This window comes from Mobula birostris, chromosome 1, assembly GCF_030028105.1.
Source record: "Mobula birostris isolate sMobBir1 chromosome 1, sMobBir1.hap1, whole genome shotgun sequence".
NCBI lineage: Eukaryota > Metazoa > Chordata > Chondrichthyes > Myliobatiformes > Myliobatidae > Mobula > Mobula birostris.
In genome coordinates this window covers 79,698,379-79,717,641 of record NC_092370.1, presented here as the reverse complement: position 1 = coordinate 79,717,641, position 19,263 = coordinate 79,698,379, and the positions used below count along the sequence as shown (strand labels likewise).

General features: G+C 39.4%; 1 protein-coding gene across 1 annotated transcript in view; it reads right to left on the bottom strand.

Annotated features, from left to right (window-relative positions):
* Positions 1–14,154: 14,154 nt before the first annotated feature.
* LOC140197614 (desmoglein-4-like) overlaps positions 14,155–19,263 on the bottom strand; it is an 81,039-nt gene continuing 75,930 nt past the window's right edge. The window contains exon 16 of the mRNA XM_072257831.1: positions 14,155–17,760. Coding sequence (XP_072113932.1) covers positions 16,873–17,760 — 888 coding nt within the window. The 3' untranslated portion in view covers positions 14,155–16,872. The remainder of the gene's footprint in view (positions 17,761–19,263) is intronic.

Genomic DNA, 19,263 nt, shown 5'->3' with positions numbered 1-19,263 from the left:
TGCAGTCCAAATGGTCCATGCCAATCAAGATGTACATCTAAGCTAGTTCCATTTCCCTGCATTTGGCCCAGTCACTTTTCTGCCTCAGTCACTTTTTCTGGCAGCTCATTCCATTTTTTTTTTTTTTAAAAACCATACTCTGAGTGCAAAAGTTTCATTATTCCTATTAAATCTGTCCCTTTTCAACTTAAACTAATGGCCTTTACTCTGGATTGATTCTACAATCCTGTGTAAAAGTTTCTGTACATTTACCCTGTCTGTGCCTGTCATTATTTTTATACACCTGTATATATCTCCTCCATTTCATTGAAAAGAGTCTCAACCTCTCTCCACAGCTCAGTCCCACAAGCTCTAATAATATCCTCAAATCTTCTCTGCATGCTTTCCAGCTTAATGGCACCTTTCCTGCAGCAAGGTGACTAAAGCTGAACACTGTTCCACATGTGGCCCTTGTCAATCTGCTGTCTAGTATGTTTCTGCTTCTTCCACTGTCCCGGCATCAGTTCAGGGCACCTACCACTCATTGTGCAAAAAAAAAAAAAAAAATGTGCCCCACACATCTCCTCTAAACTTTTCCCCCTTTCACCTTAAATGCATGTCCTTTGTACTTGGGAAACGGTTCTATCTATGCCTCTCCTAATTTCTCTCAGGTCTCCCCTCAGTCTCTAACAATCCAACCCAACTTTGTTCAACCTCTCATTATAGCTCACTCCCTCTTCAAAGCCCCCACATCCTTCCTGTAATGACGCAATCAGAATTACACACAATCGTCCAAGTGCAGCCTAACCAAAGTGTTATACAACTGCAACATGACTTCCCAACTCTTCTGCTCAATGTCCCACCAGTGAAGGCAAGCCTGCCACATGCCTTTGTTGCCTCACTATCTTCCTGCATAGCCACTTCTTGGGAGCCATGGACTTGGACACCAAGATCTCTCTGTCATCATTAGAATACAGAAGGTTAAGAGTGGACCTCATTGGAACACACAACAAATTTTGGCAGGGCTCAACAATAGGAGAGCATCTCCCTGTCTAGCCTCTGCAGCCAGGGACCATGGACTCAGCCTCTGCAGTAATTCATTTTGATCTGAGATGAGGAGAGCTTTTTTTACTAGCTGTAATCTCCACCACAGAGCTGGCCTAGGCCTTTATAGAATATATGCAGAAGGTAGATCGATTGCGAGACACAAGAGGCATTGAAGAGTGTGGGCAGAGTGGAAATGTGGCGTTGAGATTGACGGTCAGTCATGACAGTATTGATTGATGGAGCAGGCTCAATCGGCCAAATGGACTATTTTGCCCCCATTTTCCATGTAATTCAGTGAAATGACCCTGAGCTGTCTCCAGCAAAAGTATATTCATCCTTAAAAAAGGTCAAAAATCATATCAGGTGCCCTGTGCAGAACTTCCTTACTTATACACTCCAACCTCCGCCTTCCTTGCAATACATGCAACTCTAATAGCTTTCCGTTCCAGGTGGAAAAGGTCTTCAACCTCAAAGAATGAAGAGCTAATGGATCAATGAGATCAATCCAAGAGCTTTACTGTTTCAAACAAATCAAGGGGCAAGACTGAAAACTGGAAATTGGCACTGGGGTGATCACTAGGAAGTATCCCATGGGCTCCAATTTGACCTCACCACTCACGTCAGAACTGAAACAGAATGGAAGCAGAAGACCATCAAAGAGGAGGATCCAAGGGCAACAAAAATTAGACCTTGTTAAATTAAATTCTGGGTAGACTTGTGTCCTGCACAACAGCACAACCTAGTGGTAATGCTAGACACATGCAATGAATTACCAGGGATAAACCAGCTTTGCCCAGCCTCTCTCCTTATAGCTCACAACTTCTCATCCAGGCAGTATTGTGGTAAACTTCATTTGCACCCTCTCCAAAGCCTCCATGTCCTTCTTGTAATGGGGTGACCAGAATTTCTCACGATCCTCCAAGTGGAGTTAATCCAAGTTTTATCCAGCTGTAACATCTTGAGTCTTATACTTAATGATCCCACCAATGAAGTCAAGCATGCCAAATGCCTTCGTTGCCACATTTACTCATGTAGCCACCTCCATGGACCCCAATATCTCCCTATACATCACTAGAGCATAGAAGAATAAAAGGGGATCTCATTGGAATACAAAGCAAATTCTGATAGGACTCGAAAACAGGTATGCCTCCCCTCACCAGGGTCTACTGCCAGGGATCGTGGTCTCAAGCTCTGGAGTAATTAATTTAAATCGGAAAGATAATAGGATGTAGAGGTTTCGGATATGATAGGGGCAGATGTCAAAGGGGGAATAGAAATTGTTTCGTTGAACAAGAAGACCATTACTGCAACAATGAGCGAGGATTTCTCAGAAGGGTCTTTGAATGAGGCCACATGGGTAGAGCTTAGAAATAAAATACAGGGGCAATCATAGAACATATTAAGACTGGTATTAGTGTATAGTTAATTGAAAGTAGCATCACAGATACACACTGCTGAGAAAGGCATTTAGAATGTTGGCTTCATATGTCAGGGCATTAAATACAGGAGATTTACAGCACAGGAACAGGCCCTTTGGTCTATGATGTTTTGCTGAAATAAGTTAGTAATTGAAAGCTTAAGTAAACTAATTCCTTCTGATTATACATTGTTCATATTCCTTGGTTATCTGCACAGTCATGTTTATCTAAAAGTCTCATAAATGCCTATATCATATCTGCCTCATCACCACCCCTACCATCACAACCCAGGGACTCACCACTCACTGCATAAACTCTCCCTTGAATTTACCCCTCTCATCTTAAACACTTCCTCTAGTATTAGACATTTCAACCCTACCCTTCCTCTCAATCCTGTAAACTTCTATTAAGTCTCTACTCAGCCTCCGCCACTCCAGAGTAAACAACCCAGGATTGTCCAACCTCTCCTTGTAGTAAATGCTCTCTAATCCAGGCAGCATCCTGGTAAACCTCTTCTGTAGCCTCTCCAAAGCCTCCACATCCTTCTATAATGAGCTGATCAACTGACTGGGATTATACTACAGGCCTCCCAAAAGTCTGCGAGAGATGGAGAAGCAGATGTTTTGGCAAATCAGAGAACTGTAAGAGGAATAGGAGAAATAAGGTTGTGGTAGTAGTGGATTTCAACTTCCCCAGTATTAATATTTGGTTCAGGGAATCCAGAAAGAACTGCTTAGGTGGATTCAGACCTGGCTGAGAGGGAGGAAGCAGAGGATGGTGGTTGAAAGCTGCTTCTCAGAACGGAGGCCAGTGAGTAGTGACATGCTTCATCAATAAATTTGTGAATGACACTAAATTAGGAAGTATGGAAGATAGTAATGAAGGTTATCATAGATTACCTTTCATGAGATCTTGATCAGTTAGGGAAGTGGGCTGAGGAGTGACAAATGGATTTCAATACAGATTGGTGTGAGGTGATGCATTTTGAAAGTCCAACCAGTGTAGTTCATATACAGTGAACGGTAGGACACTAGAGAGAGTAATGGAACAGAGCGATTTAGGATTGCAAGTGCATAGTAAATTGAAAGTGCTGTTGCAGGTAGACAGGTTGGTGAGAAGGCATTTTGCATGTTGGCCTTCAGTCAGGGCATTAAATACAGGAATTGGGATGTTATGTTGCAGTTTTATAAAATCTCGGTGAGGCTGTTCTTGCAGTCGTGAGCGCAATTTTGATCACCCTGAAATAGAAAGATATGGCGGGAGGACCGCCCCTGTCTGCAAATGGAGTAGCAGTATTTTTGTGCTGCTCTTAGTTTTCTTTCTCTCCCCCTAGTTTAAGCTTTGAATTTAAAATTTTTACTTGTTGATTCTTGAGGGTGATCAATTTGTCTATGTCTACGAGAAGTGGGAAGAATTTACCTGAACCTAGTGATAAAGGTAATGGGAAAGGAAAGGTGCAAAAGGAAAGATCTGATGAAATGCCATTGTAGGCTGAAGATATCGTTCGGACACTGAATTCAATTAAGGATCAGAATGGATCAATTAAAGACCAACTAGAAAAGAATAGTAATGAAATGAAGTCATTTCTGGGAAAACTTAATGGCCTGGAAACTCAAGTTATTACATATGAAGAGAAATTGAAGATAACTAAGCAAAAGTTGTCTGAAGCTACAACTCATTTGGAAAGATATCAAAATAAGATTATAGACCTGGAAACTTGGTCTCAACGAAAGAATCTATGAATTGTTGGGCTGCAAGAAGGAGCTGAAGATGGAGATTTAATTGCTTACTTTGGTAAGCTTTTCCACACTTTATTTCCTACCATTCTATCAAAGCCGCCTGCTATAGAAAGGGCACACAGGGCGTTTATCTCGAAATTGAAGGATTCTAGTAAACCAAGATCTGTTCTGGTCTGCTTTCATCACTTTAAAATTAAAGATCAAATAATGCGACAGTCAAGAAAACAGAGAGTTTTTAGATTTATAGAATCTGAGCTCTGCTTTTACGAAGATTATCCAAGGCAGGTAATGGAACAGAGATCAAAATTTGCCCTGGTAATGAAACAAGCATACGATAAAAAACTTTTTCCCTCTTTAAGGTATCCGACAAGAATTAAAGTTTTTCCTGCTAATTCTCCTCCTCGTACTTTTTTGATCCAAAAGCTGCACTGGACTTTGTTCAGGCTATACCCGCCGCTGTTACTGACACCGCTGCTGAATGAACTATCTGAAAGGCTGTTTGGCTATCTGTATATTGTTCGCATTTCAGAAAGAAGATTTATGGAGGTCATTTGTGTATTTCATTGAGAGACTAATTAAAGAAGACAAGGAGGGTTGTTCATTATTGCATATTGTTGGTTTTCCTTTGGAAAGATTTATGGCTTAAGTATGTCTGTCTAAATGATCATCTGAACATTCGACGACTGAGAGAAGAAGATAAGGGGATTGTTCCTTTAATTTAATACTTGGTTTGTTTCTTTTTTTAATCAGCTAATTGGTAGTTTTTTACTACTAATAGGGCTTTTTATATATTTTTTCTGTTTTATTGTAACAGTTTATAATTGAATTTAAAGCTTTTTTAGGGAATTAATATTAAACTTAAAGATGGCGCTGGTTTTTCTCTCTAAGAGATAACATTATTTTGGTTCTTTCTTGTTTATTAGTCGATGGAATGTTAATACCTTTTTTGCTGAGACTATATATTTTTTTACAAGATCACTCTACTTTTTTTACTAACTGGGGGGAGGGAAAGAAAACACAGACAGAGCAGTCAGTAGCTTTGAACTCTATTGTAGATCGCTCGCCTTTTTCTGGCTTCCGGGTGTGGGTGGGTGGGTTTAGAGGTGAAGTTTTTTTCCCCATTGGGTGGTTCCGGAGCATGTATGTTTTTTGTGTGTTTGTATTCTTCATCACCGCCATTTTTGATCATCCCGTATTGGTACGTGCTCTGTGCATGTATAAGGTAGAATAAAATTATAGTATGGTATATAAACAGATTAATATAATAAGTTGGAATGTACATGGTTGGAATCATCCTATTAAATGAAAAAAGACTTAAAATTATTAACCGACTCCAACTTGATATAATTTTTGCTCAAGAGACACATATCAGGGTGGGAGATCAAAATAGATTTTTGGATGGTGGAATGATTTGCCATTCCACTCTATTTCTCAGAGTGAAACAAAAGGCGTGTCTATTTTTATTAAACCTAATATATTTATTCAAGAGGATATTGAATCAGATTCTAATGGTAGATTTTTAATTGTTAAAGGAATAATCTGTAACAGAAAAGTTGTTTTGGTTAATTTGTATGGTCCTAACTTAGATGATCCTTCCTTTTTTTTTAAAAAAGGTGTTTGCTTTACTGCCTGATTTAAATGAATATATGCCGATAATGGGCGGGGATTTTAACTGCTGCTTAAATCCTATGATTGATAAGAGCTCAACCAATCAGCGACGTCCAAATCGATCCGCGTCATTTATTAATTCCTTTTTGATTGATTTTGGGTTGATTGATTTGTGGAGGTATCTGCATCCCAATAATAGAGAATATTCTTTCTTCTCACATTTTAAAAAAAAATTCGAGGATCGATTATATTATAATCGATCCCCGCTTCTTGCCTAGTGTTAAAACTTGCGACTATGACGCTATTGCTATATCTGATCATGCGCCTCTGAGTTTGTCTTTTGAATTTGATTATGTCATTCTTGTCTGCCCACCTTGGCACATGTCTCAGACATTATTGCAAAACTCTGACTTTGTCAGTTTCATTGAAACCCAGATAAAAGAATTTTTTCTTTTTAATGATATAGGGGGTATGTCTAACTTAGTCATATGGGATACATTTAAAGCATTTTATATGGTCAGATTATTTCTTATTCAGCTAAACTTAAAAAACGACCTAAAGCAGAATTAGATAGAATTTCAAAACAAATTAAAGATTTAGATAATATCTATGCAATTTCCCCTAATACTGATTTATTTAAACAAAGGGTAGAACTTCAATCACAATATAACCTGTTATTAACTCATCCCATTGAAGGATATTTGCTTAAGTTAAAGAGCCAATTTTATATGTTTGGAGATAAAAATAATAAACTGCTCACATCTCAATTAGGATTCATAGGAAAATTCATAGGAAAGATGGTACCCTAGCTCAGGAATATGAAGAAATGAATAAGATTTTTCAAGATTTTTATGCTGAACTTTATAAATCTTAATGTCCCTTAGATTCCTCTGAAATGAATGCTTTTTTAACAAAAGATTGTTTTTCCTAAAATCTCAGTTGAGGATCAAAAAACTCTTGATGCTCAAATCACTGAAGCCAAAATTCATAAAGCTATTTTTTCAATGCAATCTGGTGAGTCCCCAGGACTTGATGGCTATCCTGTAGAATTTTATAAAAAATTTGGAAAGTTGCTTTCTCTGTACATGTTGGAAATGTCTAAGGATTCTTTTGTGAAAGGTGACTTACCCTCTACTTTTTATGAAGCTTCTATTTCTTTAATTCTTAAAAAAGATAAAGATCCTGACTGTGCTTCATATAGACCTAATTCATTACTGAATGTCAATGCTAAGATTCTGTCAAAGATAATAGCCAATCGGTTGGAGAATATTTTGGGTAAAGTTATTTTTAAAGATCAAACAGGCTTTATAAAGGGTCACTATTCTTTTTCAAATATTCGGAGACTATTTAACATTATATATTCTTCCTCTTTTAAAACTCCACAATGTGTTGTATCTTTGGATGCTGAAAAAGCATTTGATCGAGTCGAATGGAAATATTTATTCAATGTTTTAGAGAAATTTGGCTTTGGTGCTAATTTTAATAATTGGATTAAAATTATATATAAAGCCCCTATTGCTACTGTTGTCACAAACAATTGTAGGTCTCCTTTTTTTCAGCTTTCACGGGGGACAAGTCAAGGCTGTCCATTAAGTCCTTTGTCGTTTAATTTAATATTAGAACCCCTTGCCATTGCACTTCATGAGGCTAAAAATATCCATGGGATTTTTGTGAATGAGACCATGCATAAGATCTCTCTTTACGCTGATGATTTATTGGTTTATATATCTAACCTTGATGAATCTATTCCTGCCTTGCTAAAATTATTTAATGAATTTGGACGTTTTTCAGGATAGAAAATAAATTTTAGTATAAGTGAATTGTTTCCTTTAAATGATTCTGTCTCTATATATGATAATACTCCTTTTAAAATCACAGACTCTTTTAGATATTTAGGTATAATTACTAAAAAATATAAGGATCTTTATAAAGTCAGTTTTGTTCCTTTAGTAGACCCTATGAAGTATTTATTTGGTAGATGGAGTCCACTTACATTTTCACTTGTTGGTAGTATTCATATAGTTAAAATGATGATTTTACCAAACTTTTTATATTTATTTCAGAATATTCCTGTTTTTTTGACTAGGAAGTTTTTTTGATCGATTGATTTTATTATTTTATCTTTTATTTAGAATAATAAAAGACCAAGAATTAGTAAATGTCACTTACAAAAATTGAAAAAGGATGGAGGTCTTGCTTTGCCTAATCTAAAAATGTATTATTGGGCTGTTAATGCGCAATACGTGTCTTTTTGGTTATACTGGGTTGATAAGAGTGATTGGCCAATTTGCGTAGACCTGGAACTGAAAGTTGTAAAACAGTTTTATTTAACCTCGTTTTTGGGAGCTCCTTTACCTATGCAATTAGTTAAAGTTGTTAATTTAAACCTATATCCTGTGATTAAGTATTCTTTACAAATTTGGCTCCAGTTCTGCAATTTTTTTAATCTTAAAAAATTTAAACTTTGTAGTTTAATTTATCGAAATTACTTTTTTAAGCCTTCTTTGAGTGATCCAAGTTTTTTTACTTTGGAAAAATAAAGGTATTAATTCTTTTTTGGATTTATGTAAAGAAGATAGATTGATGTCTTTTGAGCAAATAATTGATAAATATTCTCTTTCATACTCACACTTTCTGCAATACCTTCAAGTTAGACATTTTTTACAAAAATATTTAAGTAATTTCCCTTACATATTGGAGGCTGACCTGTTACATACTATTATGAGTATGAATCCTTTGATTAAGGGTTCTATTTGAAGAATTTATAATTTACTATTACAATGGGATAAGCGTCCTTTGTCTAAGATTAAACAGGATTGGGAAAAGGAACTTAATTTGACTTTTATGACGGAGGATTGGATGCGGATATTGAAGTTGGTTAACTCTTCTTCAATTTATGCTAGCCATTCATTGATTCAATTTAAAATTGTACATCGTTATCATTTGACGACGGAGAGGCTTTCTAAAATCTTTTCTAATGTTGATCGTCATTGTGATAGGTGTAAAACTGAGATAGCTACACTGACACACATGTTTTGGTCTCGTTCTATATTGGAACAATTCTGGAAGTCAGTTTTCTCAACAATTTCTAAAGCACTTAAAATTAATCTACAACCTAATAAATTAACTGTGCTTTTTGGAATAATTCCTCAAAATATTCATGGTATTTCTGTGTCTGACCAACATGCTATTGCATTTGTTACATTGATAGCTAGGAGGGCCATTTTGTTGAAGTGGAAGGATACATCAGCTCCCACTTTGTGACAATGGTTCTCTCAAGTGATGCTATGTCTCAGTTTGGAGAAAATTAGAAGTCAAACCTTTGAACCTTTATTTGATTTTGAGAAAAGATGGGGCTCATTTGCTCGTTATTATCATTTGAGCTAATTGATATAATTTTTCCATGATCTGATTGTAAATTTTTTAGTATATTTTCTTCTCTTGCTGGCGGTTTGATGTTTATTTTTAGAAGCTTTTTGTATGACGCATGACTCTGGGGTTCTACATCTCATGGGTTCTTTTTTTTTTCCCCCTTACTTTTCTACTTAGTAGGTTTTTTTTAAAATCACAAATTTTTTTTTCGATCTTTAAGATGTCTTTTTTGAGACATTGTAAGTGTTGTTACTTCAATGTACTCATGTTATTTTTTCTGTATAATATAACAATAAAAAGATTTGAAAAGAAAGAAAGAAAGATATGGTTAAACAAAGAGGACTAGAAGGCCCGAGTTCTAGGGAGAAGTTGTCTAGACCAAGTCTTTATCCGGTGAACACAGTAGAATGAGAAATGACCCTCTCAAAATTATTAAAATTATAAAGGTAGATGGTAACAGTCTTTTCCCCAGGGTGGGAGGGGGGTTCCAAAACAAGATGGTACAAGTTTAGGGTGAGAGTGAAAGCATTTAAAAGGGACCTGACGGGCAACTTTTTCATGCAGAGGGTGGTGAGTGTATAGAGCAAGCTGCTGGAAGAAGTGGTTGTGGAATGCACAGGCAGGATATGGGGAGCCATTCCATGAGTCTTTGTTTGGCCTTACCTTGGCAGTGGAGGAGGCAGAGGTCAGTGCAGGAACATGCATTAGGACTAGAGAATGACTTGCAGCCGGAATCTTGAGATGGCCACTGTGGAACAAAAAAGCAAATTACGGACAAACAAAATTTGGGGTGAGAAGGCGTGGGATGAGTTTGGGGTGGTTTGAGAAACCAGGGGTCCTAGAAGATTTAGGAGGCCTGAAGTGGGGCAATGGGTGTCCTGTCATCCTCCAGATGCACCTCCAAGTAGGACATTGACAGACATGTGCATGGATAGCACATGAAGTTTAATCCAGACCCACGAGGTGATACTTTTTGGAGAGTACTAATGATGCTAGGGCATTTGCCATGAATGGCAGAATCAGGGATGATTGAGGAGTGAGAGAGTCCAAGTCCATATGTCCTTGAAGTTGGCAACCATAAGGGAAGAGTTAAATTTGATTTCTCCTTGGTAAATGCTAATATGCATAACACAAAATGGAAGTAAGTTTGACAAATGGTGTCAGCTTGGAATGTGGCAACAGCCGGGAGATGTCTATAGATACAGCTCCTTGAGATAAGATAAAGGTGAAGAATGGTTTCTTACTTCCAGACCTACTGTCCCTGTTTCTAAGTTATGCACTTCAGCTGTAATGTGTAAGAGAGAAGATGGTACAGACTGGCACCACTAAGGGATGGAAAATGCTTGGGTGAAAGTTATGTTAGATTTGGTAGGAAAGATTTTCTGTATCGACCCTTGTGACAGTGGAGCTGAATGACTCTGTTTGAAAGGGTGCTCCGCTCCTTATTCAGTTGGTCATGGAGAGGATGTGCCAGATTGTCCATAATGAATAACAGTTTGTCTAGTGACCTCCTCTCCACCACCAACTCAAAAGAGTCAGGGTTACGTATACACAGTGCGTATAAAAAGTATTCACCCTCCTCCCCTCCCCCCTTTGGAAGTTTTCATGTTTTATTGTTTGACAACATTGAATCACAGGAGATTTAATTTGGCTTTTTTAAACATTAATCAACAGAAAAGATTCTTCCATACCAAAGTGAAAACAAATTTCTACAATTAGTCTAAAATTATTTCAATTAATAAAAATAATAGATTGCTTAATTACTCACCCCCTTCAAGTCAGTACTTAGTAGATATACCTTTGGCAGCAATTATAACCTTGAGTCTGTCACTATCAGCTTTGCACATCTGACACTGCAAATTTTCCCCATTCTTCTTTACAAAACTGCTCATGCTCTGTCAGATTGTATGGAGATTGTGAGTGAACAACCCTTTTCAAGTCCAACCACAAATTGGATTGAGGTCTGGAATCTGACTTGCCCACTCCAGGACATTAACTTTGTTGTTTTTAAGCTATTCCTGTGTATCTTTGGCTTTATGCTTGGGGTCATTGCCTTGCTGAAAAACAAATCTCCAAAGTCACAGTTCTCTTGCAGACTGCATCCTCTACCTTCGCAAGCCTGCTGCAGTGAAGCATTCCCAGAGCATGATACAGCCACCATAGCATTTAGTCTTATGACCAAAAAGCTCAATTTTGGTTTCATCAGACCACAGAACCTTCTTCCAGCTGACTTCAGAGTTGCCCACATGCCTCCTGGCTAACTCTAGCTGAGATTTCAAGTATTTTTTTTAAAACAGTGGCTTTCTCTTTACCACTCTCCCATAATGTTGCAACTGGTGAAGTACCCGGCTATTAGTTGTTGCATGCATAGTCTCTCCTATCTCAGCCACTGAAGCTTTTAACCCCTCCAGTTATCACAGGTCTCTTGGGGGCCTCCCTCACTGGTCTCCTTCTTGCACAGTCACTCAGTTTTTGAGGACAGCCTGCTCTAGGCAGATTTACAGCTGTGGCATGTTCTTTCCATTTCCCGATGACTGACTTAACTGTACTCCAAGGGATATTCAGTGACTTGGAAATTTTCTTGTGCTTTTCAATAACCTTTTTGCAGAGTTGTCTTAGAGTGTTCTTTTGTCTTCATGGTGTAGTTTTTGCCAGGATACTAACTCACCAGCATTTGGACCTTCCTGCTACAGGTGTATTGTTACTACAATCAATTGAAACACCTTGACTGCACACAGGTGATCTCCATTTAACCAATTATGTGACTTCTAAACCCAATTGGCTGCACCAGTGATGATTTGGTGTGTCGTATAAAAAGGGGTGAACTCTTACACAGTCAATTATTTTGTGCTTTGTATTTGTGATTAATTTAGATCACTTTGTAGAGATCTGTTTCCATTTTGACACAAAAAGTCTTTATTTGTTGATCAGTGTCAAAAATAGCTAAATTAAATCCACTGATTCAACATTGTAAAACAATAAAACATGAAAACTTCCAAGAGGTATGAATATATACACATGTATATACATACACATACATATATATGTACATACATGCTAGAAAAGATTTCAGACAGTTGCACTTCCTGTCAGTTGAATATTGTGTGTCATAGCTTAGTGATTGGTTGATAAGTATTATTTTGTCCCTCTTATTCCTTCATTGACCTTTTTCTTTCTTTTTAAGTATATTCTTTATATTAATCTAATAAATTAATCTCTTATCATCTTGAATATGCGTACAATTGTTCCTTTGTTTGCTGATACCTCTTGCTGCCAAATCAGAAAAAAACAAGGAACAAATTTTAAAATACCTTTGTTAGGGCAGCACAGGTAGGCAACACGGTTAGCAAGGTATACGGGACACTGATCCATCATTCGTCAGGGTACTGAATACAGAAACAGAGAATCTGAATCACAGTCAAGTTGAATATCACCAGCATATGTAGGGAAATTTGTTGTTTTGCGGCAGCAGTACATTGCAAGAACATAATAAAAGCTGTAAATTATAGTAAGTATGTATATTTTAAAAAGTTAAATAAGTGCAAAAATAGGGAAAAAAAAGTTAGTAATGAGGTAGTGTTCATGGGTTTGATGCCCATTCAGAAATTGGATGGCAGAGGGGAAGGTGGTGTTCCTGAGTTATTGTGTGTGTACTTTCAGGCTTCTGTATCTCCTTTCCTGAAGGTAGCAATGAAAAGAGGGTATGCCCTGGGTGATGGGGTTTTAATGATGAATGCTGCTTTTTTGAGGCATCATTCCTTGAAGGAGTCCTGGGTGCTGAGGAGGCTAGTTCCCCGTGGTGGAGCTGACTGAGCTGTGTAGATTATTTTGATCTTGTGTAGTGCCCCCACCCCATAGCAGAGGGTGATGCAGCCACTTCGAATGGTCTCCACAGTACCTCTGTAGAAACTTATGAGTGTCTTTGGCAACATACCAAATCTCTTCAAACTCCTAATGAAATCTGAGATTTAGTACGTCAGAGAAAATCTTGGTTAGATCTTCATGGGTTTAAGGGTGTGTTTCCGTATTGCTCTACCTCTTCTGAAGTACAGCATCCAGTTCTAGGCACTGTGTGCTGGAGAGGCTGCAGCTGAGATTCATTAAGATGTGAGCTGTATTTGGTGCCCACGATGTGGCTTCCTCTACATTGACAACAGCTTTGCCAGGCACCTGAGCTCTGTTCACAGTGGTCACTTTAAGCCCTTTATTGCACACCATTTTTAACCTAAGCATGAGCTAAGGCAGCCCACAGGTTTTGCCAAACACTCAGCAGAATGACACTGACTACAACTAGCAGAAAAAAAGCAATGAAAGCAAAAGAGGCCTTTTCTTCCCTCGCTCCCACCCACCACACACAAACAGTCCTCCAGTCCCAGTACAGGCCTTCGGGTCTCCAGTCTCAGGCCAGAAAGCTTGCCGATGGCTCTTATGCCTTAGGAGACTAAAGACATTTGGCTTGTCCCTGTTTGACCCTCACCAATTTTTAAGATTGATTTCACTGTAAGATTCTATCTGGATGTATCATGGCCTGGTATGGTGACTATTCTGCACCCAATTACAACCATGTGATTAATCAACCTACTAACCTGTACATCTTTGGGATGTGGGAGGAAACCAGAGTATCTGGAGGAAACCCATGCGGTCAAAGGGAGAACATACCAACTCCTTAGGACATTAAACCCTGGTCGTTGATACTGTAATATTGCTAAGTTTTGTGCTTCCGTACTGACCCAAAGGTGTGGGGGGGTGGTGTTCTTCACACAGATAGTCATAGATACCTGGAATGAATTGCCAGAGAGAGTGGTTGATGTTGGACATCAACAGCATTCTAAAGTGTATCTATATGAGCACTTGAATCTCCCAGGCTAAGGACCAAATGCTAGGAGATGGGATCAGTACAGAAGAATGAACATTGGTCAGTCTGGATGAGTTGGGCTGAATAGCCTGTTTCTAGGTTGAATGATTCCAAGACTCTAAATAACCACTTTTACTTAATAAAATCTTTTATTCCAAACAAGGGGTAAACATAAAATGCAGCTTTTCAGAAAAACACCTGAGCAATCAAATTTCTCACATCATCCCTCTCAGAGAACATGTATTAATTAATCTGCCATTTTTCTAATAACAAGACCTACAAAACACTAAATTTAAAGAGACAAATCAACATATACTCAGTTTCCTGTATGGTTAATTGTCAGAGATTAATACATTTTGATAAAGCAATTATTACTTCGAACCCCATAATATAAAAATGCGTAATGAGTGTTAACAGTCTATGTATCCATCACGGCAAGCTGTTTTTAAAAAAAGTCATAATGCACTTAAAGCCATTCAAAATGTTTCAGTGAAATAATAGTTTAAAAATCTCCATTTCAAAAAAAATACACTCAATTCCAAATGTTACATTGATTGAGATTACACTGATCATAAGCACGTGTCAATAAGCAGTTCCGTAGCACGCCCTGTCAGAGATATTTCCCTCTGGTGGTGATGAAAGCAAGCAATCCACCAAAAGTAGTTTGAGAGGCAAAATTACACCTGTCCTGCACAACAGCAGGAAGTTGCTTTGGACAGAGTTCTGCTCTACAATAGCAGAACATTCAGGAAGAGTTTAAATTCATTCTGCGAAATAATAAAGATGGGTTGAGTGCAAAGCAAGGGCGCGAGGCAAAAGACCAACCACAAATTATTGAATGCAGAAGCAGACATGAGGGGCGTCTTCCTCTACTTCTGTTTCTTAAGAGATATTTCCTGTGAAGCTTTACATTGAGTGCTTACACACACAAAATTGGCACCGAGGCACATGTAGAAATATCAAACATATTCTGCGGTTGCTGGAAATCTTGAGCCACACACGCAAAATACTGGAAGAACTCAACAAATCAGGCAGCATCAATGGAGGAACTCAATGTGTGGGGGATGAATTGCCAGCACTTCAATCTGAAGTATCCACAATTCCTTATCGCCCCCAACCCGTCCCTCCAGATGCTGTTCAACCCGTTCTGTTCTTTCAGCAGATTGCGTGTGGCTCCAGGTTTCAATCTTTGCAATCTGTTGTGTCTCCAGTTAAACAGGCCACTTAATTCATCAAGTTGCTTACATGAGCCTCCACTTAACGTCTCTTACGAACAAGAGCAGAAGTAGGCCACTCAACCCTTCTAGTGTTCTCTGCCACTCAATACGAACAATGGCTGATAAGTGTAACCCCAATTCAGCATTCCTATATAATTACCGTCACCCTATCAACACAACCTTTCTATCCCCCTTTCCCTGCTGTCCACCTGAAATCTCTATGGGAGCCAGTCCCACATTCTTCCCGTTCTCTGGGAAAGAAGTGTTTACTGGTATTCCCAATTGGATTTGGGAGCCACCACCTAAGAATGAATGGAAATACACTGAGGTCACTTGGGCTATTAGATACTCCTGGCTCTGTGTTTATTCTTTGGTGTCATTGGACTGGTAATCCCAGAGATAAGGATTATTGATCCAGATACACAGGTTCAAATCCCCTGATTGCTGAGGAATTTTAAGTTCAACTAATAAAATAAAACCAGTATAAAAAAAGCCATGGAAATGATTTACTGGAGTAACTCAGATGGTCAGGCAGAGGGATGGTCAATTGGAGTTACTCAGCACCTTGTGTTTTACCTGTAAGCGTGATCTTTTGTAGTTCAATATTAACCTAATATCAGTCCTGAAGAAGGGTCTCAGCCCAAAATGTTGACAGGTTATTCCACTCCATAGATCCGGTGTGACCCAACGAGCTCCTCCAACATTTTGTGTATGTTGCTCAATGCTAATACCGTCTCTTTTTTTTTTGGGTGTAATGATGTGTTAAGTCAACTCATTTTTGAACCATATAACCCAGGTTAGGATTTAAGGACAGGGAAGAGGGGGAGTTAGTTTTCAGAGTTAGTAAATGAAGAGTCAGGGACAAGGGCCCGTACTTGGAGTCCAGCTGGAGGGCTCTGCGGTCGTAGGCCAGCAGTATTGGCGGCTGGGCCAGCAGGCACCGAGATCAGAGACCAGCAATCCCCAGGTTGGGTCGGAGGTCAGGTGGATAGGAAGCATGATCAGTGAGTCCTAGTGTCGAAGCTTGAAGGTCAAAATCCTGTGTGTGGGCATGCAATGCTGGCACTGGAATATGTGGCAACTCTTGTGGGATGACTCCAGCACATCTTTAGATGTTTTGGTTGTTGGCGCAAACAACACATTTCACTGTATGTTTTGATGTAGAGATGAGAAGTAAATCTGAACGAGTAACAGTGCATTTTACCAATCAATCACAAACACAAGGCAATCTGTAGATGCTAGAAATCCGAGCAACACAAACAAAATGCTGGAGGAACTCAGCAGGCCAGGCAGCATCTATGGAAAAAAGTTGACGTTTTGGGCAGAGGCCCTTCATCAGGACTCAAGAACCCAAAATGTTGACTGCTTACTCTTTTCCATAGATGCTCTCTGGCCTGTTGGATTTTACTGACGTAACACACCACAGTCACTGCATGTTGGTGATCAGCGGAATAAGTGTTTAGGCTGGTGAATGGGGTGTGAAGAAACTTGCTGCTGTTGCCTGAGGAAAAAAAATAAACTAAATATTTTTAGAATTTAAAAAAATATATTTCCTCCTGTATTATTTCAGGCCAAAGTAATGAACGGATTGAGGGGAATTCCTATTCCTGAACTAACTGTACAACATTGGTAGTCTTTTATACTGATTTATATGTCACAATGCTGGACTTGCTGATTGTCACATTTTTCTCAATTGCCTTTGTGTTGATAGGACTGTGATTCAGGGTCTCTCTCAAACCTATATCGCCTGAACCAGTGACTACCAAATTCTCCTGGGTAACAGGAACATGACCAATCACCTGCTTGGACAGCGCATCATGCACCCCTTCTGATGCCAAGTTAACTGAACTTGTCACAACTGTAGTTTTGTGTGTTAATCTCTGACCAATTGGTTGGTCAGCGGCCACATGCTGTATCTCTCCCAAGCCCGCACCAGTTGACCTAGTCACCACTACATTCTTCTGGACAACAGGAGCAGCAGTGAAGGCTGGGACTGTCCCCTGGAACCCTCCTGGGCCATAACCGGCTGTGGTCGCAGTCATTGCTGGGTCAGTAGTGAGGGACATGTTCTGGTATTGGTTGTACTGTGAGGTCACAGTGCTCTGTTCATCAACAACCAGGGACTCCTCCTGACTCGGCTCGATAGTGGTAGTCACGACATAGTGCTTCTTCAGAGGCAACAGAAGGGCTCCACTGGATTGTTGATTCATAATGCTGGATGAAACAACTTCTTTCTTCGCTATTTCCTCCTGTTGGATCAAGGGTTGAGAGCTGGTCTTCTGCTCCCACTTTGTGGAAGTAGCCACTTCGGAGACTTCTGTCATCAACTCACCACTGCAGATTTTTGCCAGCATCTTGAACTTTGGATCCAAGTCATTCAAAAAGTAGTCATCGAAAGGAGCTTCTTGAATAAGGCTGCAACAGCCCACAGAACCCACAGGTGAGTTTGTTCCTTCACTGTTGTAAATCAGTAGATTATCATCTGAAGGCTGAGATATCCACTCTTGAGTAAGGGCATGCCTCTTCTACAACAAAACACAGATGGAAAATACAGATGTTACCAATTCTTGCATCAAGCAGTTTTGTCATTAATTCCAGCATACAGTCATCCAATGTCAAACATAGTAAAGAAATCAGTAAATTAATTTATTATTGTCACATGTAACAAGGTTCAGAGAAAAGGTTTGCTTTGCATGCCATCTCTAAAGGTCACTTCACCACATTACTGTGTTGAGATGGTACATGGGAAAAGCAGGGGCAGAACGTGGCTGAAGTGTCACAGTTACAGAGAAAGTGCAGTGCAGGCAGACACTAAGGTGCAAAGCCATTACGAGGTAGATAATGAAGCCAAGAGCCAATCTTATTGTACCAGAGATCATTCAATAGTCTCACGACAGCAGGGTGGAAGCTGTCCTTGAGCCTGGTGGTTAATACTTTCAGGCTTTTGTATCTTTCTCTTGATGGGAGGGGGGAGAAGCATCAATGTACAGGGTGAGGTGGGTCTTTGATTCTGTTAGCTGCTTGAGCAAGGCAGGGATAAGCACAATCAACAGTCCATTGAGGGAAGGCTGGTTCCTACCAGGTGCTGTGCTATGTCCACAACTCTCTGCAGTTTCTAAAATAAACCTCAAACAACATCCATGGGAAGACAAGGGGAACTAACGTTTCAGGTTGAAGATCTTCCATCAGAAAAATCCTATGCAGAACAGCACCTCATATTTCACCTGGCAATCGCCTCTGATCTGGGCCAACAATTACGTTCCGGGCGGCAGCTAATTAATTAGCTTGTTTATTTCGGCTTTTTTCTTAAAGATGTGCTGGGTGCCTCCCGGCTACCGCTGTACCCCTGCGTGCTTCACAGACCAGTATCGGTTCGCTGCCCGGAGGGTGGGGGCCACTGCACCACCCCAACCTGTGACGACTCAGCCTAACACACCATCATCAGTGTGCTCGATGTCTTCTAAATTCCCGCAAGTGATACTACACTGTATATATATTACTTCTACTTTATATCGGCTGTGTACTTTTATGTGTTATTTGGTATGATTCGGCAGCTTCATAGCTTAAAGGTTACTGGAGAGCCCTTGTGCCATGTTTTTGCCGACGGCGCTTGTGTGAGATCTTCGTTACGGAGAACAGTTCAGGCAATGATTGTGGAGAAATATTTCTACTTTATATAGGCTGTGTATTTATCATATCATTCCTGCTTTTACTATATGTTACTGTTATTTTAGGTTTTAGGTGTTATTTGGCAAGATTTTGTAGGTTATTTTCTGGGTCTGCGAACGGTCACAAAATTTTCCCATATAAATAAATGGAAATTGCTTCTTCGCTTTACGACATTCCGGCTTACGAACCGTTTCATAGGAATGATCTACCTTCGGATGGCGGGGGAAACCTGTACTAGTCCCCATCAGCCTGTTTCTGTCCTCTCCGCCACCTCTCCCACTGTTCCCATCTGTCCTCCCCACCTCCTTCATAAGGCTCTATGCTCCACCTTCCTCTGTCAGATTCTATTTGTGAGCATT